At 48.1% G+C, this 23,240-nt stretch overlaps 2 protein-coding genes across 4 annotated transcripts in view; one reads left to right on the forward strand and one right to left on the reverse strand.

Moving 5' to 3' along the window:
- The window catches only part of DNAI4 (dynein axonemal intermediate chain 4), a 79,770-nt gene extending 75,017 nt beyond the window's left edge, over nucleotides 1–4,753 (reverse strand). The window contains exon 1 of the mRNA XM_078156705.1: nucleotides 4,623–4,753. Coding sequence (XP_078012831.1) covers nucleotides 4,623–4,648 — 26 coding nt within the window. The 5' untranslated portion in view covers nucleotides 4,649–4,753. The remainder of the gene's footprint in view (nucleotides 1–4,622) is intronic.
- A 140-nt stretch (nucleotides 4,754–4,893) lies between these two features.
- MIER1 (MIER1 transcriptional regulator) overlaps nucleotides 4,894–23,240 on the forward strand; it is a 66,351-nt gene continuing 48,004 nt past the window's right edge. The window contains exons 1-4 of one of the 3 annotated variants that reach the window (XM_020993017.2): nucleotides 4,894–4,999; nucleotides 5,817–5,917; nucleotides 15,842–15,866; nucleotides 22,605–22,750. In XM_020993017.2, the coding sequence (XP_020848676.1) occupies nucleotides 4,966–4,999; nucleotides 5,817–5,917; nucleotides 15,842–15,866; nucleotides 22,605–22,750 (306 nt within the window). In that variant the 5' untranslated portion in view covers nucleotides 4,894–4,965. Of the gene's footprint in view, nucleotides 5,000–5,627; nucleotides 5,738–5,816; nucleotides 5,918–6,077; nucleotides 6,155–15,841; nucleotides 15,867–22,604; nucleotides 22,751–23,240 lie in introns of those variants that run through there. The other 2 variants (XM_020993021.2, XM_020993020.2) reach the window with 2 other exon arrangements.

Here is a 23,240-nt window from a genome sequence, read left to right on the forward strand (position 1 = left end):
ACCAAGCTACGTTTACAGCCTAATCGTGCATCTCTGATGAAGCCGCCCTTCTCACCAAGGCCAAGCCCTCTCTTGGTACCCTAGATCCCATTCCTTCCAGCAGCTTGCCCCCACAATCATTCTCCCTCTGCAGTGTTCATTCTTTTCCTTTGTAAGGGCTCCTTCCCTACTCTACCAACCACAGGCATGCCCCAAGTCTCCCTCCATCCTTAAAAAACCTTCACTAAACAGTATAACCCAGCCAAACTATCTCCAAAATCCACTTTCTCTTTCACAGCCAAATTCCTTTTAAAAAGATGTCTACACTCATCACTTCTGTGCCTCTCACTCACTTCTCTGGCTTTCAATCTTATCACTTAACAAACTGCTTTTGCCATGGTTGCCGAAGCTTTCTAAACTGCCAAATCTGCTGGCCTCCTTAGTCCTGCTCTTACCCTCTGCAGAATGACCCTGTTGACCACCCCTTTCTTCTGGACACTTGCTGCCCTAGGTTTTGGTTACATTGTAGTCAGGTGGCATGGTCCCAAGTTCAACTCCAGCTTCAGACTCCCTCTATATAACCCTGAGCAAGTCATTCCACCGATGTTTCCTCAGTTTCCTTCACTGTAAAATGGGGGTCACATTAGCACCTCCCTCCCAGGGTTGTTGTGAGGACCACATGGGAGTCTATTTTAAGTGGCTTAGCACAGTGCTGGCACACAGTAGGCTCTCCACAAATCCTTGTTCCCTTCCCTCTCCTCTCTCTGGGCTCTGACCATTTCTCAGTTTTCTTGCTGGGTCATCATCACTCCCGTTCTGCCATCTGCATGTGGGCAAGCTCTGGGGCTCTCTGATTTCCACACAAGCTCTCTTGGAGAGCTCATTAGTTTTCATGGGTTCCATTATCATCACTATACGGGTGACTCCCAGATCTTTATGTTCTCTTCCCTGGGCTCTTGTCCCAAATCATCAATCGCTTGTTGGACTTTTCCTACTGGAATTCTCACAGGCATCTCAACCTCGATATTAACTCAGTTTTTCTCCCCAAACACTACCTTCTACCTAGCTTATCTATCCTGGCCAAGAGCACCACAACTCTTTCGGCCATCCTCCACTCTTCCCTCTCCTTCACCCTCAATATCAGATCAGTAACCTTTCTGGGCCTGTCCCCTTCTCTCCACTTCCCATGGCCACTCCCCTAGTTCAAGGCCTCACTGCTGCTCACCTGGGCTACTGAAATAACTTTGTAATTAGACACCCCGAACCCGCTCTCTCCCCTCGCTAATATATCCTTCACACAGCTGCCAAAATTATACTGCTAAAGCACACTCAACCAGCAAGCATGTATTACATGTCTATCATGGGCAAGGTTCCGGAGTATCCAACATAATTTCAGTCCGTGCCCTCAAGGAGGAGAGGAAGTAGATACCTGTTCAAAGATAACAGGCCAGACACTAAATGGAGTACCATCAGCCGGTGCACAAGCATTTATTAATCACCCACTAGCAGTCAGGCACTTCATTAAACACAAGGGATACAAAAAAGGACAAAAGCTTGTCTCTGCCCCCAAAGGAGCTCATATTCTAACAAAGGCCATGACAAAATTATGCACGCAAGATTTCTAAAGTATAAATGCAAGGTAATCTTAAAAGGAAAGCATTAGCAGTGGATGATGGAGGCAGGGATACAGGACATGGGGAAGTGGCTGTGTGAAGGGATTTCAAGAGTGGGGGGCATTAGGAGAGAAAAGCTGGGAATACACATGGCTCCAAGAGGAGTGATGTGTAATTAACCTGGAAAGGTAGGCCCGAGTGGATTGAGAAGGGCTCTAAACGTCCCAACAGGTCTAACCACTCCTAGGCTCCCCTCTGCCTCGAGGACATTATACAAATTCCCCTATTTGTCATTTAAATAGCCATTTAAATAGACAAAGTGGTCTTACTGGTCCCCAGTATAACCCGTGCCTTTCATTGCCAGGCTGTCTGGCTCCCCTGCTCCTAATCTTTATCTTTCAGAAGCCCTAGCTCCCCTCAAAGCTCACAAGTGCCCCAGCCTGGAAGCAGCCTGGTCTGATCCCCCACTGCCTTTTCTAGTGATCCCTCGATTCACTTGTCTGGGTCAATGTTCAGTAGTTCCCCCCCATAATAGAATGTAAACTCCCTTAGAGCAGGGCCTATTCCCTTTTCTTTCACCTTCAGCACCTAGCAAGCACCAGGTGTTTAATAAATGCCCCCTATAGCCAGAACTGTGCCAGAACATGGTCTCAGCTGTTCTACTTCCAAGCTGGAAAGATGGTGGGTTCAGCAAGGACATACATTTTCCCCACCTCCTGAAATTCTATTCATTCCTCAAAGACCCAGCTCAACAGCCCAAGGGAGGCTTTTCCCAAACTCTCAGCCCCTCTTGTTCTGACCCAGTCACAGAGGAGGAGGTCCCTTCCTCCTTCCTTTGGGGCCATGCCTCCCATTTTCTCAGGACCCAAAGACCTATCCCTCTCTCCCCTCTTCTTTCTCCATCTACCACTCCCTCCCCTCCTTCCCCACCAACAAACTACAAAACAAGAGCAGGTTTTCCTGTTAAAAGCAAAACCAAACAAACACTGGGACACCAAGAGCCCCTCAAGCTTTTGTACACCCTCCCTCCCCATGGTTTGACATGAGGCAAGGCAGAGCCCCTCCACTCCCTAACAATCCTGCTACAGAGCCCCAAAGCTATTCTGAAAACTGCTCTCTCTCAAAGCTTCACCAGGGATCTAACTGATCAAGTCTGATGGCCCTTTGTTAATCCTTCTCTCCAACACTCCCCCCACCCTCAGCTTTGAACTCTCTCTTTCTCTCTCTCTCTCTCTCACCCCGCTCCACCCCACCCTCCACAGTGCTTCCATTTCCATGGCAGCACTTTCTCCTAGTTCTTTGGTACCAAGGACAACAACCTACTGGCCTGCCTAACCTGCCTTCTCAGCTTCCTCTGCTGACTCAGGACCATATTCTGTCTTCCCTCCTCTCTCCCCAGATAATCTCCTTGGCTCCCTTGGGCTCAATCATCACCCAAATCTCCAAAGTCGTATATCTAGCATTGCTCTTGCACTCTAATCCCACATATCTAAATTTCATCCTGGAAGCCCTCCTGGCACTCTTCCTTTCTCTTTCCCCCAAACCCAGCCCTCCTCTAGCTTTCCCTTGATGTCACTTGATAGCATCATAATTTTCTCAGTTTTTTTCTGCTGAACCTTCTACGACCCTTGCCTCCCCAGTACAATGTGAGTTAAATTTATATTTGTAAAGCGCTTAGCACAGTGCCTGGAACATAGTAGGAGCTTACTAAATGCTCATTTCCTTATTCCCCTGTCCTCCTTGTAAGCATGGACTTCTTTTTTTTCTATTTGTATCCCTCATGCAGTGTTTCTAGAGCTCCTTATCGGATTTCTCCTTTGCTCACATTGCTTCCTATCTTTTACTATACTCACATCCATGTTGCATCTCACCCGTTCCCTTACATGCTCCTTAGAGGGAAATTTATAGTTCTATTTTTGCCTTTGTATCTACAACATTTCGCACTGAGGTCAAGATGCATAAAAGGGCAAGCAAGAATCCTCTAACCAAAGTACTGGCTCACACTTTTGGCCCCTTTGAAGATCATCTAGTTTAACCTCCTCACTTTATAGAGGAGGAAGTTGAAGCTGAGAGAGTGGGTACTGGTGCCCAAGGTCACAGCCACTCAACCTATGACTATAGACCCAGAAGGAAAGTTCTCCCTTTGGCCCTTCTGGACTTTAAGGACCCATTTGGGGTTTTCTCAGCCATTTCTTTCTCCAAGAAGGAAACTTACTGTTCATAAAATCCAGCAACTGAAGGAAAGTGATTGCTCTTGGAGGCAAGAAAACCTGTGAAATGGGTTCACACGCAGTTTCCGATGTTTACAATCTGGGTGTCCTTGGGCAAGGCACTTACGTGGGTCTCAGTTTACTGATCTGAAAGGTGAGAGGGGGTGCATTAGATGGCCTCTGAGGTCTCTAGATTATAAATCTAGGCCCACGATATTATGTCCAAGTGCAGCCTCTGGCTTTAGCTGTGTGACCACGGACAAGTCACTTAATGTACCCCATCTGTCAAGTGGCCTTTGAGGTTCCTTCTGGGTAGAAATAAACCTATGATTCCCCCAACACAGACTCCTAGCAGGAAGGGACTTGTACAGAATCATACTGTCCCTCCCACGAGAACGTGAGCTTCTGGAAGGGTCCCATTCACACAGGGTCGGACTTAAAAATACTTGGCAAATGTTGACTGACTGGTCACTGACATCTACAATCCAACCTCTCCACTCGGAGATGAGGCAAATGAGGCCCGGGGAGACAGAAAAGGCACTGGGGTGGCCAAGGTCACGCAGCCGGTGGGGCGGGGATCAGAACCAGGTCCCTGCCCCCGGCGGCCGGGCTCTGGCCGTTTGCAGGCTCCTCTCCCGGGAGCTCCCGGACCCGAGGACCCCCGGCTCGCTCGCTGTCCTTCGCACCCCGGCGCGTTGGTGCCTCGGTCATTTCACCTCCCCCCTCCTTCTCAAACGCTGTGACAAGCCCGTGAGAGCGGTAGGGACGCTCCCGGCCGGGGAGGCCGTCCGGCGGTATGCAAGCGCGGGCCGGGACTTACGGGAGGGCGCTGAGCGGCCTGGGCATGGCGGCGGCGGCGGGGGCTCCGGGGGCTCCGCGGGGGCCGAGGTCGGGGTCGGGAGCCGGGCCGGTCCGGGCGCGGGCGCGCTTTTGGCCCCGGCGCCATGGCGACGCCGACGCCGACGCCGGCCGCCCGTCCGGGCCCCACGAGCGGCCGCGCGGTTGGCTGCGGCAGCCGCGCCGCGCCCGGGAGGAGGGCGCAGGCGGAGGGCAGGGCCCGCGGTTGGCGGAGGCGGAGGAAGCTCCGGGCCACGGCGGGCGGGAGGCGGGCGGCCCGGGCGCCAGGCCCCTCCCAGGCGGCGAGCGTCCGGGGCTGCAGGCGGATGGATGGGGCTCCTTCAGGCGGCGGCGGCGGCTGTAAGTGCGGCGTCCGGGCCCCCTCCCCACCCCTCTCCCGGCCGCCCCGGGACCCCAGCCCCCTCTCCGCTTCCGGGGTGCGAGGACGGAGCGGGGCCGCACCCCCGCCCGGGACCGGCCCCGCTTCCCGGCCCCGCCCGCCTAGAGGGGCCCCGCCCGGTCCCGGCTCCGGGGCCGCCGAGTGACGGCTGAGCGAACGCGCATGCGCGCTCCCGGCTCTCTCCCTCCCCCACCCCTGTGCACGCCACCAGACCTGTCACCCACGTCTGGGCCGCGGCCGCGGCGCGCGAGCGCGCTTTCTCTCCACCCCCCCCCCCGCAGCTGCGCGCGCGCCTCGGGCTGCCTTGGGCCTCTTGCGCCTCAAGCCAGTTCGGGTGGGGCCGCGCGCCCCCGCCCCGCCCGTCCGCGGCGCCGCGCAGTCCGCGCCCCCGCCCTGCCCCGCCCACTCCGGCGCCGGGCGATTCGGCCCCGCCCCTTTCCTGGCGAGAGGACCACGACGGGGGGGGGCGCCCCGGGGTGAGGAAGGGAAGGGGAGGGGAGCGGGGCTCGGGGAGGGGGGCAGGCCGGAAGCTTGCGGGGCCGCGGAAGGGAAGAGGAAGGAAGGAGGGAGGGGAGCCATAAGAGCGGGGAGGAGGGGGAGGGGCGGGAGCCGCGGGAGCGGAGCTCTGGAGGGGCCGTGCGGCCGAGCCCGGGGCTACCCCCGCGTCCCGGGAGGCGCCCGGCGCGCAGGCCCAGCCCGTAAGTGGCGGGGAGGGCCGGGGCTCCGGAGGGGGGCGCAGGCCCGAGACCCTCCTCACTCCGTCTCCTCTCCCCGCAGATGGTGTGGTGGCCCGCTTCTCCCAGTGCCTGGCTGAATTTCGGGCGTGGTTAAGAACCAACTGGCTGAGGTTCAACCCCGACAAGCCGGAAGTGATGCTGGTAGGCCGCTGGGGGGGGTCGGGGGGGGGACAGCGGGTTCCTCGATTAGCGCGGACGTCCCGCTTGTGCCTTGCATTGTGTGAGTGGGGCCGGGACGCGCATGACCTCGTTCAGGGGGTGCATCGGTAAATAGTGTGCGGGAAACGAGGGTGCGGACAGGCCTGCGGCAGCCGAGCAGCGGTACCCCGTGTTAAGGGGCTCTCCGTGCCCCCCCGATCCTCCAGACCTAGCCCCCAGGTGGGAGCGGTTCCCGGCCTCTCCCGGGAGGCTGCAGACGCGCGTCAGCTCCAGGCGGTCGGAGCCCCCCGAGAGATGGGGGTGGGTTGCTAGACGGCCCCCCCAGCCCCACGTGGAACTGCGGGGGTTCGGGGTGGAGACGGCGGGAGTCTTCGTGGGGCGTTCAGCTTCTCGGTCAGCCTGCCCAGATGGGCATCCGCAGAATGCGAAGCGGAACTATTGTTAACATTCTCCTGGCGAAGGAAGGCCTCTCTCGATTTTCCTGGGCATTCGTCTAGAGCCTAAATGACCGGGCCGGTGTCACAGCCAAGTCTTGGTGACCGGGAGGCAGTTCTTGGGCCTTGACGCTAGAGGGCCTCCAGAAGGAGCTTAAAACAAGTCTGGAAAATCTTGAGTAAAATGAACAAAAATGCACTCCAGCGTAGATAATGTTAATCTGTGGTTTTCTAAGCCACTGTGTGGCAGTTTGACATATGTTCTGCGTCTACACCGCCCTCCATTTTTAAAAAATCCAGACATTTTTAGCTATTTGCCATGGAGAATGTCATTTCTAAGTGGATATCCACAGATGATACAATTTAAAGCTCATTCATTTTGGAGGGAAATTAGATATGCTGAACGCGGGCTAAAATGAGACTGAGGTTTCAGAAACATTTCAGCTGGGCAGCGACACAGTCTGAACCGGATTTGTAACAAATGATGTGTCCCAAAGAGGCACCGATATTATCTTTATCGTAACAATACTATGTTTCCTCGGTGCTTTGGAGAAGTAATTTCTCCAATCGCAAACCAGTTGAGAGTATTCACCAAAATAGGTATATTTTGTTGTGTGCGTACTTCAATACCTGCTGTGTGTTGTTGTAACTCTTGGGCATATTTAAATATTTGCTCTGATTTTTAACATCTCAAGTGAGAACAGTTTGCTAAAATGTGTTGGTTTCTTTTTAGTTGAGTTTTAAGTTTGCCATTTAATTTAGGTCAAGGTGTCATTTTTACATCATTTCCTCAGTTTTGCTGTTTTTAATGAAAGTTGTTGCTAGCAAAGGGCGTTTTAACTGCAGAAGTAGACCTCCAAAAAAGTCTTCTTGTATCCTCATCTACGGATTTTCCAGTGATTTGCAGGATTAGTGCTAAAAATTTAACATAATTTCTAAATCTGTCCTAAATAATTATTTGAAATTGTGTGCAGTGATTCTTGTGGAATTTTAGTCACAAAACCCTTTTTTTCTTTTCATTTTGTGCGTTTTACCATAGTCCGCATTCTCTGGCAACTGTATCTTAAGCATCATTTTAATAAATCTGGAAAGTGTAACATCAGGTGGACTATTGCTGATGTTTGCATTTGCCCTATGCCTTAGAATACTGTGCGGGACCCCCCACCGTCCTCCATTTTGTCCTTATGTGATGTGGCCGCGGCCGCGGGCGCAGTGGCCTCTCTGCCTTGTGCACGTAGCCACCCTCTTTCCGTGTATTCGCGTCTTTTGTAAAGATGTCACTTGATTAGACAATCAAGTGACAATTTTTTTCATTTGGATCAAAAGATGCATAAAACCAACTGGGGCACCAAGTCCTTTGCTTTCCCTGCAGCTCGAAGAGGGGGGTCCACTGTAGAGGAGACGGTGGGGGGGGGCCGCTGTGATGGGCCCTACTGAGTGGCGTCATCCATCCGCCCGAATGAGCTCCCTGATGGATTGACGTTTGAGGTGGGGGGGGGATGCAATGTGATTGTTTAGAGGCAGAGGCCGTCCAGAAATGGAATCATTGAATCCAGAATATTCAAGGAAATGTGCTGCTGTGATTCTCCTTGGGTGCGATAGTTGTGGGGGGAGGGGCGATGTTACTTTATTGACTAATAGATCGGGGGTGACAGTAAGACTGCGGCCCCCGGAGCCGGAGAGGCCTCTCCGGCGTGTGGGCTCAGAGCACCGAGCTTCTGATCCTCCCCGGGCCTGGGGGGAGGGGCACGGCATTCTCCTCCACACCCTCCCCCCCCCGGGGTCTCTGCGCCGGGCTGGGCCCCGGGGGGCCAGAGAGGGGAGACCCCGTCGGCGCCCCATTTATGTGCGCCCCCCTCCGCAGACTCTCGCGCTGGCGCCCTCTGGGCCTGGGCTTCTCGGGGTGGAGCCGCCCGGGCCCCGCGCGCTCCCGCGCCCCGCCTCCTGTCCTCCCCTCCCCCCCGCCGTGGGCTCGCTCTCGCGCCCATCCGGGAAGGGGGGGACGGCCGGAGCGCGCGCGCCCGGGAGGGGGGGGCGGCTCGTGCGCGCGCTCAGCGGGGCCGCGGCAGCAGCCTGGGGCAGCCCGGGCGGCAGCGGCAGCAGCAGCGTCGTCGCAGCGCGAGCCGCCGCCTGGCTGGGCCGGCCCCCCGAGCCCCGGGCCGATTCACATCCGGGTTCCGGCCGCAGCCCCCCCCGCCCGCCGCCGCCGCCGCCGCGGAGATGTGACCCGTCAGTGCGGCCAACATGGCGGAGGTAAGGGAGCGGGCGCCCCCGTCCGGAGCCACCCCGGGGGGGAGGGGGGGAGCCCAGCCCGGGCCCCGCCGCGGCCGCCGCCCACCTGTTGCCCCGCTCCGGCCGCCCCGGAACTTAGTTGGGACGGGCGGCCGGGCGGCCAGACGGCCGGAGGGCGGGGGCCCGGCCGGGGAAAGTTGCCCGGGGGGCCGGGCCGGGGCTGGGGGCGGAAGCGCCCGAGCCGCGCCGCGGGGCGCTCTGCGGCCCCCGGGGACCCCCGGCTCTTCTTCCTGCGGGCGAGCGAAGCATTGAAGGCTGGCTCAGCGCTGGCCGCAGGCGTGACAGCGGCTCCCCGAGCGCGGGCCGACGGTGCTGGGGGGGGGGGGGCCCAGGCGGTCCGAAGCGTCTCGGGGCCGGGCACACGAAGTTTGGGCACTTTTCGGGGGCGTTGGTCCGTGGTCAGTGAATTCTCCCGCGGATGGGCCCATTTCATAGAAACGCAGGCTTGGAGGTGGAAGGTCCCCAGAGGTCGCCGGGGCCAAGCTGCGAGATTAAGTGACCGAGTGGCCGGCCCCTCGCTGCCATCGAGGGCTCAGGGGAGGGCGGCTGGCGGGGAGAATGGGACCCGGCGTGGGCTTACCTAATGGCCTCCCAATGTCTTTATGTAAGGCTCTTCCTATTTTATACCCTTCGGATACTTGTAGATGGTCTTATTGATGGTGCTATTTAAAAAAAAAAAACTTGTTCTGTGTCCTACATAAAATCTAGAACAGATGAGAGAGTTGAAAAGGAAAGACAAAGTTCCTACTCGACTTTTTATTGGTTAATGGCATTCATTTCTCAGTAATTGGGGTGATTTCAGAAAATGCTGGACAGTTTAAAATAGAGTTTCAGGTACTTGGAAGACAGTTTTGGCCGTAGAAGTTCGTTGTGTCTGTTTTTGTTAAGCACCCCTCTCAAATGCTAAATGATTTCCCTTCTTCCTTCGGATCTCGGTACGGGGCGCCTTGTGGAGTCACTCAGGTGCCAAATTGCTGAAGTCTTTGGAGTTAAGACCCTGATCTTTGAGGGAGCTTAGAACAAAGGGTCGAATAACAATGAATTCTAAACAACATTATGCATTTGTTTGATAGTTGCAGAAGGAAAAGATGGAGGAAGAGCTAGTTTCTAGAGCAGAGGTTTAAGTCTTAAGTTGAGGTCTAGAACCTTTTTTTAAACATTCTGATTAACTTTCAAGATGATTGATTTCCTTTATAATATTATTTTGTGTTTTGTAATGCATTTAAAAACATTGTGAGAATAAGAGGCTTCACCAGACTGCCGAAGGGGTCTGTGATGCCAAAAAAAAAAGTAGAGAAAAATGTAAATTTGAGCTTCCTCTCCCAAAAAAGCATTGGTGTCAAGAGTTGTAACTAGGACCTTTTTTTTTTCAAAAGCAATATTTTCTATCATAAATATTTTCTTTTAGTTGTAAAGTCAGTGCAAATCTGAGTTTTACAGTCCATTTAATTTAGTTCATATGTAGAATTAAGTTCAGTAATTGTAACAAAGGTTAGGTAACAAACAGTAGCTTTGGTGCTGGACCCTGAAGTGTTGGGCTTTCTGGTTGTAGAAATCCTTCACCGTGCCTAATAAAGAACAGGGCACCACCAAGTCTGGGTGCTGGGACTTGACCACTTGGGAGTGAGGTGGAGAAGTTCAAGAACCAGAAATGGGCCCATCTCTAAGTGCATGGAAATGATTGTGATAGTGAGGGTCTCACAAATTCCCTGGAGATGGGCTTTCTTTTGGACCTGACCTGGAAGGGGAAGGGAAGGGCCATTAAGGCTTAGAGCCAGTGGAGGAGGAGGAGGAGTGGAATGCTAGGCCTAGTGAATAAATGCAGAGACTAGGGGTGTGACCCTGGGCTTCAGCTCTCTGGGCCCCAAGTCGGAAGTGTCAAACATAAAGCTGATTCAGGCTGAACCAGATTATTTAACAACAACCCCCCCCCAAAAAAAAATATACTATGAAACAGAGATAATATCACGATGGGATCAGTAATGCCTTCACAGGGCTCCTTTTGTACAGCTGAGAGGCCTCGTATCTGTTTGAGTTTGATACTGCTGCTCTGGCGTTTCTGCAAGACTGACTTTATGGAAGGGGTGTTAGTTCCCTCATCCCCCTGCTTTGGTGTGAAGACTTAGGAGGCTGTGGTCATAGTCCAGGCAAGAAATAATGAGGGCCTAAAGTATGGCAGTGGCCGGGCAAGGGGAGAGAAGGGTAAGGATGGGAGAGCTGTTGGGGAGATCTACTTAACAACACTTAGAAATTAACTCTATGGTGAGTCCCAGTATCCAGTATCTGGAGGAATAGTGGGGGAAATGGAGCTCTTGCATTAGTTCTCATGCGAAGTTGTGGTTAGAGCCTAGGTTAGGCTGCTGGTAATGAGACTGAATGAGATCCTAACTATTTCAGTGAATGGGAGTGAGAGGAGCCCAAGCTAATTCCAGAGTTTTTAGGGTAGCTGACCAGATGATGACAACATAATCAGAAGTAGGGATGTGTACAAAGTGGATAGATTGGGGGCTTAGGGAGAGAGTCCAGACCGCTGAGTGCCTCTGTTTGGGCTTTTGTTCTTATTTTGTGTTTATCATCCACAAAAGCAATAACTAGTTAATTTATTAATTTAATGATAGTTATGTCTTTCTGTCAGTGGAAGCATTTCCCCTAAGGCATTAGAAAAGTCTGAGATCTGGCAGGTCCTAGTTAGCTGTCAAGGCTTTGTTCCGAGTTATGGCCTGCATGGAGTCTAAAGTCTTAAGCAGCCTTGCGAAGTGGGGAGAGCTCCTCACCAGGGGTGTGAATCGTTTTAGCTAGAGCAACCCTGTGCCAAGGGGGTTAAAATCTTAGTAAGGAAACACCTACACCAACAAAATCGTTCTGCCTGAGGGGCCCTCCCCAGTGGGGAGATATTTAATAGCAGTCATAAAAAACACTACCAGGCTGCACAATAGAAATAGGGACTAGAGCTGTTTCCTTGGTGGGAATGGCCCCACCAGCCCAAAGTAGCTCCTATTGAGAAACTGCCTCTCTTAATGCAAGCTGGCACCTTCTCTGCAACTTAATTCTTTTTTTAGATATATATTTTTGTTTCATTAAATGTTGCCCAATTACATGTAAAGAAATTTTAGCTTTCATTTTGTAAAATTTTGAGTTCCAAATTCTTTCCCAGCCATTGGGAAGGCAAGCAATATGATATTGATTATATATCTGAAGTCATGCAAAACATTTCCATATTAGCCATGTCTTCGACTTATTCTTAAGGCCTAGAGCCTAAAGGATAAGTGACTTGCTTAGGGTCATATAGGCTTTACTGGGACTTGGACCCAGGTCTTCTTGTTATGAGGAAGGTTTTTAACCCCTCAAACAAGTACACTTCCTTTTCTGTCATTATTTTTCAACCAAGAGGAAAAGAATACTTTATTGCCAGAATTCACGTGTAATTACATAACACTGTTGATGAAATCTTTTTTTCCCCTCATTTTAAATGTCTGCAGCTGAAATTATTGGTGGCAGGCAGGCATAGGTTTTGCATTGAGAGTACAGACAGGTACCAGTACCTAATGTGACATCATTAACCTTCAGAAATGCTGAATAGTATGGCACTTGGCCTCAAATTTTAAACTTAAAGAAAAAAAGAAATTTCAGTCTCAAGGCTATTATAGTATTCACTCCAAATTCTATTTTATATGAGAATTTTTTTGTCTTCTGTTTAAAGCATTACCTCTGTGAAGTTCAGATCTTAAAACTATTTCTGGTTTTAAATTAATCAAGAGACCATTCAAATTGAATTTGGTAAACCTGGTAATTTCAAATTAAATGATACATAGGATTCATAAATCTATTAATTCACCCATCTGACAATTAAATTTTATTTCATGTTATAGCAGCCTATTAAATGGATCATTGCTATAAGATGCTCATTATACAGATCTAGACTCTACTGCTCACATGACCCCTAGAAGAACTTGAGGAAAGCCTGGTCCAATGGCTTGGGTGTTCAGCCTGACTCTGCTCTGCCTCAGGAAACCCAAGGGGAGGAGGATTGCTGGGTTCTTTCCATGCATGGGTCCGTCAGTACATCTAGCTTGGACAGGCACTAAGGAGGGTGGGCAGACTAGGTGCTTGGGCCCAGAATGAAATATAAGAAAGAAAAGTAGGCTTGGCTGCTGTAGGCGATAGTACTTTCCTTTTAGGGACTCCCTTTGAAGGGTTTATTGAAGGAGACAGCCAGGAGACCCAAGGTGAAAGGACATGAGTGGATTGTGATTTGAACCATTGGAAGAGAGTACTAGAGGAGATCTCAGAGTGCCAAAAGTAGTACCATGTGTAGAAGGCATTTGTGTTTTTCAGAACTCAAAGGGTTGTGATTTTGTTAACAAATTTCCTTCATGGGCACTTGGTCAAAAAGAACGCATAAGGGGAAATTCCAGGCAAAAGCATTTTTTAGAAAGAAAGCTACCTAGAGCCCCTGTGGAAGAACTGGAGGAGACCTAGGTGGCTGTTTTATTTAGTCCGAGAAGCCCACATTTAACAGAGAAAGGAGAGGGAGACCTTTTCTCAGCGAGGAGCTTTGCCCCATGTCACAGGATCCTCGGTCTGAAACTGGAAAGAGGACCCTGGGAGACCATCCCATCCAACAGCCTCATTTTACAGCTATGGAAACTGAAGCCCAGGGAGGATGATTTCAATGTCGCATAGGTAACCCATTGCCCCGGGCCCCAAGTCTCCTTTTCATGACCCCATTGGTTCCCCAAACCAGAGCTTCAGAGCAAAGAAGATATTTGTCCCCCCCTTTGTTCTGTTGGCTCTCGGCAAAGCTAGTAATGCCAGGCTGATTAAGCACCTATCATATCCACTTTTTGCTGCCATTATCTCACTCAGCTGACTCCAGCCCCAAAAGGTAGGGAACTGAGAGATAGCCCCAACTCTCAGATAAGAAAATTGAGCCTCAGGGCGGCCCCATCCATCCCATAATGAATTTGCAAATGCCATAGAATTTGTTGGAGTTTATTTATACTTGTATACTGTTCTAGCCATTTTACAAACCCTGTTCAACAGTCTGTTCCTGCCCCCCCCAAAAAAAATTGATACCTATGCTTTATTCCATATTTAACGTCTGCAGACCTGTTTCTGTAAGATTGTTATGTGTTTCTCTTCTACAAAAGGGCTATTGTAGGAAAATTGTGATGGGGGGAGGGGAGGGGCTGTCATTGATTATTTCAGAAGTATTCCTTTCAAGTTTCTGCTTTATCCAGAACACCAGTTTTCTTACTAATTAAGCTTGAACTGCTTGGAAAGTTGCTAAAAAGAGAGAAAACACCCATAATTGGCTTCTTTTGGTGGCTAACAGACCTGAAATCGGAGAGAGATAAGCAGGCAGAGTCTAAATGTGTGTACACGTTGATTTATTCTTTAAAATATTGATTGGCAGTGTGACAATAATTGGTGTGATGGTTAAATCTATTTTCAGCTAGAAATATAGGGCTCTCCTGAAAACATCTAAAAGCATCTGGATATCCTTTTGTAATTATTTCAGTCAGTAATTTTCTCTACTACCTCCGTGTACCTCAGGTACAGATCTTCACTGTTTTTGAAGAGAAGCCTCCTTCCCAGTGAGAACAATTGCATGGCTTAGAGACAGCTAGGTGTCCTGGTAGAGCAGTGGTAGGCCTTACAGCCAGGAGACCTGAATTCAAATCCTGCCTCACAGAAATGTGAGTCTGTGACTTACTTTTTCTCAAATTCACTTTCTTCATCTCTAAATGGGGGTAGCAGTGAGTCCCTTCCTCCCAAGGTTGTGGGGTGGGGTGAGCTCATACGTACAAGCGCCCATAGGTACCTGCCTGTCATTTGAATTGCTGGCTAGAGGCATCAAAAGCCAGATCCCTTTATGTGTATTTTGGTGGGAAGGAGAAGGGAACTTTGAGGAACTACCTAGAGTTTGCAGATGGCTGTTGTTGCCCCGGGCAGCTTGGTTTGCCGGACCAGCCTTGCCTGTGAAGAGGTTGTAGGTCACCTCTCTGTTTTGGGGCCAGTGCCCACCTCTTCAGAGATTGGTGATGTGACACCATGGGAGAAACCCTGGAAGACTTGGGCTCTTCCTAGTCAGAAGCCTCAGATACTGCCCCAGCTGGGTAGTCTTGGGCAAGGCACTGGCCTCTGTGTGTTTGTTTCCTTATTGGTAAGATTGGGTGAGGGGCACCTCCTAAGGGCCCTTGAAGACTGAAATCCTTCATCCCTCTCTTGGCCATCCTTGGCTCTTTCCCCAAGCAAATTCTTGTGAAAAAATGCAGCTTCTAATTTGAAAAATTAATACAGAAATCATAATATAAGTTGAAGGGGTGGTTCTACTATTAACATTTCATATTCATTTTTCCTAAACAAAAGCTGGTAACATGCAAAACAGTAAACATAATCATCTAAATAGGCGCCTGCTAAAAGAGGTTTCGTTTCAACCTCAAATACAGATTAAAACCTAGGTAGAAAGATTGGGGCTGGAGAGTGGCATTAGCTACTCTATGTGTTGCTGTCCAACTTCATATCTAAAACGTCTACTCTTTCGGAATTGTTACAAGTATGCTAGGAAAGAGGATGTAAATTTAGATTATAGTTCACTTAATGGGCATAGAAACCAAGACTAGTAAACCTAATGAGGAGTGTGGTGACTTATTTATTCTGTGACCAATTTTGCATTTTTCTCTATACTTTCTACCAGTTCACTGTTGTTTAAAATAAAACATTTGACATTGAGTACTTTCGTCCCCCATCTGAGGAGCCAGAAATTGACCTACCTCTGCTTTCCCCCCAAATTCATAAGCAACAGTATGGTTTTAGATTTTAGTATCTTCTGGCGCACCTGTGTAATTAGAGGGGTCTGTCTTTGCTTCTTGAATAACCTGAAACCATATTACATTTTGGTCTTAGTTCCTGGACTCAGGTATTTTTTAAAAATTCCTCAAAATGGTGCATTTTCCCTTAGCTTGGCTAAACATAGCAGCTAGGATACAATTATATAAGAGGTTTTAGTGTTTCCTAACCTATTCAGAGCTTTGGAAAGAAATGTAATACTCATGTAACAGCTTGTAATTTTATCATAGAGACTAGATCCTATAATATTTGTATTTGTAAAAACATATATATACACATATGTGTCTCTAGAAAAATGCTAATTTTTTTTTCCCTTTTTTTCCCTTAGCCTTCTGTTGAGTCTTCAAGCCCAGGTAAATATTTTTTATCCTGCTTGTTTAACTTTCTCAATATCCTGCACAACATTTAACTGAAACCTGGAGGAATGTGATTATCCTCTGAATTGCTTCTTCTCTTGCTTTGCACATCTTTTTTCTCTTGTTAATATATAGAAACAAGTCCTAGCATATTAGCCTTAGTGTGAGAGGTAAGGTGAGGCTTCCAGCGATTCATCCCCTGACTGCTTTTGGGCACTCTTTACATCTCTCCATGGAGTTACAGCTGTGCTTGAGAGTTTTTGCTAAACAGTCCAGATTTCTGACACTTAAAATACTAAAAATATAAAATAGGTGAAGCTGGAGCTGTAAGACATGTAATGTCAGAGAAATTTTCGTCCCAGAAGAGAGACGCATTTTTAACCCAAGGTAGGAGGAAAGGAAAGTCTCATAATCCAAGAAGTCTGAGATTGGTGCATTGTGGCAGCATCAAGTCTTTCATAAGTCACTGGGTGCCACTTGGATTGTTCCTGAGACCCCCTTGCATCCCCAGCTACAGTAGACTGAGAGCCCTTCTCCCCCTCCTAGCTTCTAGGCTGCATAAAGAATTCCTACACTTAGCTTAGCTCCACCTGTAAAATTAGAGGTTTAGGAAGCAAAAATTTGGGGACATACAGAAAGGTGTTCTACCGCTCATCTCTCCACATTCCCTAAGGAAAAAGTAGAATGGGGGGGGTCCATGAAGAAAGAAAATTCAGGATGCTTCTGTTTGCTTCTCTGTCCTGCTCTTGACTACTGCTCTAATCAGTACGTGCAGTTTTCTGCATGTGACATCCCCCCAAAGTCCTTTTCTCATGGCTTGTTTGGGTAGTGGTGGTGCTGATGCTGGACCCTTAAAACTAGGCCATCCAAGTGTCAGCTCCAGCACTGGGTGGGGTGGTGGGGGCCTCCCCGGGACCCTGGTGACTCGGCTGTGTCTGAGGAACACGAGTGCATCCCCAGCACAGCGGCTGGCCCTAACTGCTCCCAGCAGTGGTATGAGGAGTGTGAGCACAGCTTGAACACAGCATCCCAGCACATCTTTGTGTCTCCTGCTGTCATGAAGTTGACTTTAGTGTGGCCTGGCCTGCCTGTGTTGGAGGGAGAGCAGGGTTTCCCTTAAAGATTGTGCTGGAAATATTGGGGAAGGCCAGCGCTGGTCCTTTACCTGCTAGAGAACCAGAGTCAGGCCTTTGAGGATAGCACCTACCAATAGGAGAATACAACTAAGATAAAATGAAGGGGGAGAGGATAGATGAACATATATATAAAATGAGCAAAAGTCTATTCAGAGCCCTCTGTCACCTGAAGAGGGACCAGATGAGAAGGGGCCTTAGGATATCACACCATGTGAGGACCGATTTGAAACTAGGGGTCTCAGGAGGACGCGATAGGCATTGAAAGGACTGTCATTTGGAGAAGAGACTAGATTGCAGAGAGACTGTAGCCTTGGGCGACCGAGTAAGGCCTGTGTTGTCACACATGGCCAGAGTGTGGGCTCCTTTTGCTAAGCTAAATGTTCATGTTACTAGTAATCTGTGGTGAAGATGAAGTCATTTAGATAGGACAGGGATGGGGGAGAAAAGATCTAAGTGAAACTTTTATTTTTAAAATGGATTAGCTTTGTTATGTTGGATGGCAGAGGGTAGCAATGAGGAGCAGTGGGTGAAGTCCCAGAAGCAAGCTTGAATTGAGGCACGCTGCCAGGATGCCTACTTTTTGCACTTTTTGCCCACTTCGGTCACCTCTGGGTCCTTCGCATTCTGGGGAATGTTCACAGATCGGTATTGAGTGTGTCTCTGGGTAGAGAGAAGTCTAGTCCTGCATATTTTATTAAAGCTGAGTCAATGGCATGCTGATAATATAGTCTGTTGTACAGTGATTTTCACCGTAGAATTATAATAATTGTAATAGTAGTAGTAATAACTGACATATACAGCATTTGAAAGTTTGCAAAGCAGTTTTCCTGAATTATGTTATTTAAACCTCACAACAACCCTGTGAAGTAGGATCCCAGAGATCTTGACTCTGCTTCTCTGCCCTCCCCCATCCCCTTTTCCTAACCAAACCTACCTAAAGCCATGAACGTGTTACCAGTGACTTGGGGGACAAGTCACTTATTGGAACCTCAGGTCCTTAGTCTGGAAAATGGGGCTTATTCGGTACCACCACTGGGTATTTGTGAGGACAGTGCTCTGAAAAGACTTGAAAACACTTTATAAATGTGAGTTGTTACTTCTAATGTAAGTACAGTGTTGTGCTGGTATGCAAGGGCTTTGCAAACTCCCAAGTGCAAATGTTAGCTGTCATCATCATCCCATCCTCATCTGCTGGTAACCTAGCCATCATTTTTAACATTGTTTCAATGAGAACATGTGTTCTGATCTAACAACTCAGGAACACACTTGGAACATGGTGCCTGTTGGTTACTTGGGAACTGCCTGTAATTATAAGAAGAGGCCACATGTCCTCTTGTCTTACTCTAATTAAAAAGTCATTCTCTTATATTGTGTAGGCCCTTTCTGCTGCTCAGAGAGGGACCTGGAGGGCCTTCCTTACCAGTCATATGAAACAGCTGTGGGACATCCTTCATCCCCCAGCTGATGCTTGTATTAGGACAAGTAAGAAACAGGACAGACGGGATCGGTAGAGTTTCTAAGTCAGTATTTGACAGACCCAAGGAATAAGGCAATTCCTTAAAACCTGCCTGCCTGCCTTTGGGCTGAGAAGGATAAAATGGGCTTTTTTTTTATTGCCCACCTACTCTGTGCTTTTTATAATAAATAGAACAAAGGTCAGTCGTGTTATGAGGTGATGAGAAAGCAAAATGAATAACAGCATGTAGGGTCTTTCAGCTATGATGATTGGCATTTCTGGCATTCCAGTGATTAGAAAATCTGTTGGGAGCCCATCTTCTGTTAAAGTCATTACAGAGTTGATCTGGATACCCTAGGGGTCAGCGATGTTAATGCTGATAATATCTCAAGTATAAGCCTATTGTGGGCAGTCGCAGGCCCCGCTGAAGGGACGTCAGACATTCTAAGCTTGCTTGGTCTGGCCTCCTGCTGTGACTGGCGCTGCCTGCCGCCCCCCCCCCCCCCCCCCCCCACTGCTTGCAGGGTCCATCATGAGACTGACAGGAGTGCCGGGACAGGATGGAGTGAATCCATTTATTAGACTGTTTCACTTTCACTCCTGTAGTCTGTCTTTGAAATTCCTGACAAGATGGCATTGGAATATAGCATCATGGTTTTAGCCTTTGTACTGGTAACATTGTACTTGTTTCTCCAGCCAACCTTAAAAGTAAGAGTGAAGCAGTTTGCATCACTGTTTACCTTAGGGCTTCTTCAACTTGTCGTGTGACCCCTGCAGCCTTCTTAAGCTGTGGGTCCAGACCCCATGTGGGGTTGTTGTGAAGCCCCCGTTCTCTACCTTTTCCTCTAGACCAAGGATCTGCAATGGCCTTGAGCCAAGTCCACCAGTCCAGACTAAGAACGGTGGTTTATACTGTTAAAGAAATTTAAAGTGTAAATAAATACATTGTAAAGTATAAAAAAATAATTTTTAGCTTGTTGGCCCTGCAAAATCACACAATCGTTTGCAGACCCCCTGCTCTGGCTTTTGGTGTCAAAAATCAAAGAAGTATTTTGTTTTACTATATTGAAGCTGTTTTCTCGAATTTGTAGGGAATTAAACTTCAAACTAAGATTATTTTATATAACTGCTTTTGTCAATTATGTCTTAAGATTAGGATGTTCTAATAAAGTTTTGAAATATTAATAAACAATATAAATAACACTTCACTGGTGCAGTGTCACTATTGGGAGATGAAGTATCCCATATGAACACATTGTCTAGGCAACTGAAGTTTTTATCCATTGAAATACCAGAAGATTTTCATTTTTATACTTTGGGATGAAATTCTTTCCATATGTATTATTTATTTCCTGCCTTATTAAGCAGAGTAGCCTGAAGCACAGGTCATGATATGACTGAAGTATTGAACCACAGGACATTGTAGTACTGCCTCCTGGAGTGTTTGCCAGTGCACCGAATGCCTGTGACTTTCTAGTTCTTTTGTCTGTTTTTAACAGTTCCTCTGTCTCCTTGTGATCTGTTACTCCTCCCTAGGGTCAGTATTGCTTCTCCTCTGCTACCTTCTTTTCTAAATGGTTGCCTAGATAAGCACCCAACCATTCTAAGATTGCCAAGGGAATACATTTTGTGCCAGCTTAGCACCTCACAGACATTTTCAGATACTTCGTCACTTGTAGCTAGGGTTCAGGTTTCTAGAAGGGGTGTATTATTGTGGTGTTGTAGCTTTGAAATCATTCCAAGTAGATCCCTTCTTTTCATTTAAACTAATAATATTGAATTAAAATCCATTATCGCTCCATTCCAAATACTCAGTGATGAGCTCCTTTTAGTCCATCAGCCTTTTGTTAGCTGAGTACATCATTTTCAGCTGATGAATATAGTAGGTACATAATATACGGGTACATTAAACAGGGCAAACCAAAGGTTAATAAATTATTCCCTCAGTTCCATGATGCTTGAACCCCACATAGCTGAAGGAAAGCAGGTTGATGAATGGTAATTTGGATTTCTGTAGTCCTCACCTTGATGCTTTATATGTCAAATTTGAATGTTTAGAGTTGATTCAGAATATTGTCAGCACAGAAAGATCTCAAGCCAGATCATCTCTAAAATACCATGTTTCAGGCAGAGAGGTCTTTTATAGTCATTGCAACCATAATATATAAATAGTTGATGGAAATTGTTGGCTGGATGGAGAAAGGAGTGGAATTCACATGATGGGCTCTGTTCAGTCCAGGGCTCTTTTATGCCTTGTAGCATGTAAACACTGGGTCAGCCCCAATACTAACTAGTTTTCAAATGATCCTGTCTAGCAAAGACAATGCCATTTAATAATAATTATTATTTTCAGATGATTCAGTATGGGAACATAGCAGCCAACCCATTATCAGGAAAATTCAAATATACCAGCAAAAGCTATAGGGCATAAATAAGTTTTATCTGAAACTTGGTTTCAGAAGTAAATGGCTCATTGTGTACTAAAGGTTTCGAAGACATCTCCAGAGTCTACAGAAAGGCACAAAGTCTTCATTCCTAGCAGTTCTACATGTTAGAAACAAAATAATAGTGTATTATGGCAACAGTCTTACCTGGGAAACCTGATTCATTAGAGCACCCTGTTTCCTGACTGACCGGAGTTTCCTATGGGAATAAATGCAAAAACCTTTATTAAGCATTTACCATGTGCCAAGTGCTGTGCTGAGAACACCAAGAAAAGGCAGTCCCTGCCCTTGAGGAGTTCTGATACGGGAGGTGATCCACCCAGGGCAGAGAAGGACGGTGAAAGGGAGAAAATGGGCAGCCGTCTTCAGACTTGACTTGGAGGACATCTGGGGCCTGCCTGAGATGGTGAGCTAGATAAAACCTTCACCGATCAAGACTGTAGTGCCCCCAGGGTAGGAAAACCAGAAACGAAAAGGTTAAAATTTGGGATCTGAACGCTGGTCCAGGCAGCAGGGAGACTGACGGTCAGGATTATCTGGGACTAAGGAGGGAGAGGCAGACAACTCTGGAGCTACTAAAGGTAGGGTAAAGCAGAAAGCTGTAGGCCCCCTGGGAATGATGAGAGACAGTCCAAGAGAAGAGGCGGGGTAGGAGGTCCCCGGCATCCTAACAAATATGGTGAGCTGGGCACGCGTAGATGATGCCCCTGGAAGGCCAGCATCATTGCTCTCCTGTCTCAGCTAGATCTTGACCTAAGCTGCTCCTCTTTTCAGTGACCGGTCATCTTTCCTATAGGTTGTTTATTCATGACATTGTGCTAAGCATTGCTGGATTAGGGAGAGTCAGGGAGAACGAGTGTGTGCCGCTTTCCCAGGGTTTGGCCATGACCTGTGCCTGGATGCACCAGTGCTAATAACAGCAGCTGCAGTCTCATTCGGTGACCACACTATTTTTAGGTGCCTTTGATAGTGAAGAATTTCATGATTTTAAGATTGAGTAGAGGCAGTGACTGAAAAGAGAAGTGGAGATGATGGAGGTGATGATGAAAGAGAGCGGTGGTAGTGTTTCTAGCTATTTTGTCCCTCTTTCTTCTTCAGTGGCCAGTGACACCTCCAGATTCAGAACTTCTGCTAGCCCCTATAGTCCCATGCTGGGAATATCTGAGGTTAATAAAACCAGTTCAGATTATGATCTTAGCATAAACATCAGAAATAGTTTAATCCTCACCTTCTTCAAAAATAACATTCTTATTCCATAAAGCTACATACAACTCACATCCCACCTTTTCTTGAGACTGTATCTAGGATACATACTAAAGTTGTAATTTAGTAATTTTGGTTGATGTTAAAATCACTTTGCTGCTTGCCCTGTGTGGCATGACCCTGAGAAACCCATCCATTCATAGCTGCTCAGACCTCCTGTCTGCCTGCCTGGTGAAGACCGCCTGCAGAGCTGGGGTCCGCTTCCCTGCTGTTACACATGGGAACACTACTGTGCTCAAGGTCACACCAGGGGTGGGGACAAGGCCAAGCCAAGAATGAATTGCCTTTTTCACTGTCCCATCCCACAGTACCCCAACAGAGACTCTTCTTTTGGTATGTCCACCTTTGCCTTAGACCCAGCCCCTCCTTTTTAATGTTGTCACTCACATGTACCTTGATTTAATTTACCAAGAACTTTTAAAATATTCTTCGCCAGGAGGTTCAGCAACATCAGATGACCATGAATTTGATCCATCAGCTGACATGCTGGTTCATGATTTTGATGATGAACGGACATTAGAAGAGGAAGAAATGATGGAAGGAGAAACAAACTTCAGTTCTGAAATAGAGGATCTTGCAAGGGTAAATTACATTAAGGACTGGTTGATGTATAGAAATTTGTGTCTTTGGTTTTGCAAACATTGAGTTTGGGATTTCCCCAGTCCATACACGTGAGATAGGTGTGTGTTAGCATGAACGGTGTGGGGGAGACCTTTTGAGATGAGACACAGGAAATAGGGTGAGGGATGGAGCCCCTGAAGGTTGGAAAAAAAGTTGACCTCTTTTAAATGGCAGCTCTGATTTTTTAAAAATTCAAATTAATATCCATTTGAAGTAAGTAATCAGCCCTGCTCTAAACTCTGTGCTGAGACCAGATCAGAACTGGGAACATGCCACACTTGAGATTGTAAAAGGAAACAGTAGCCAAAATGGAGTCGAAATGACTCCTGTTTACAGCGTTCAGGGGAGGGAGGAGGGGGCAGTGTTTATTGAACAAGAAATTGAGCAATGTTTGCAGTGTGTGACGAAATCATTTACAGTGGGGAGGTTGACTTTGGCCTTGTAGAGGTCA

The sequence above is a fragment of the Phascolarctos cinereus genome, unplaced genomic scaffold, assembly GCF_003287225.1.
Source record: "Phascolarctos cinereus isolate Bilbo 61053 unplaced genomic scaffold, phaCin_HiC Scaffold_5;HRSCAF=322, whole genome shotgun sequence".
NCBI classification, from domain to species: Eukaryota; Metazoa; Chordata; class Mammalia; order Diprotodontia; family Phascolarctidae; genus Phascolarctos; species Phascolarctos cinereus.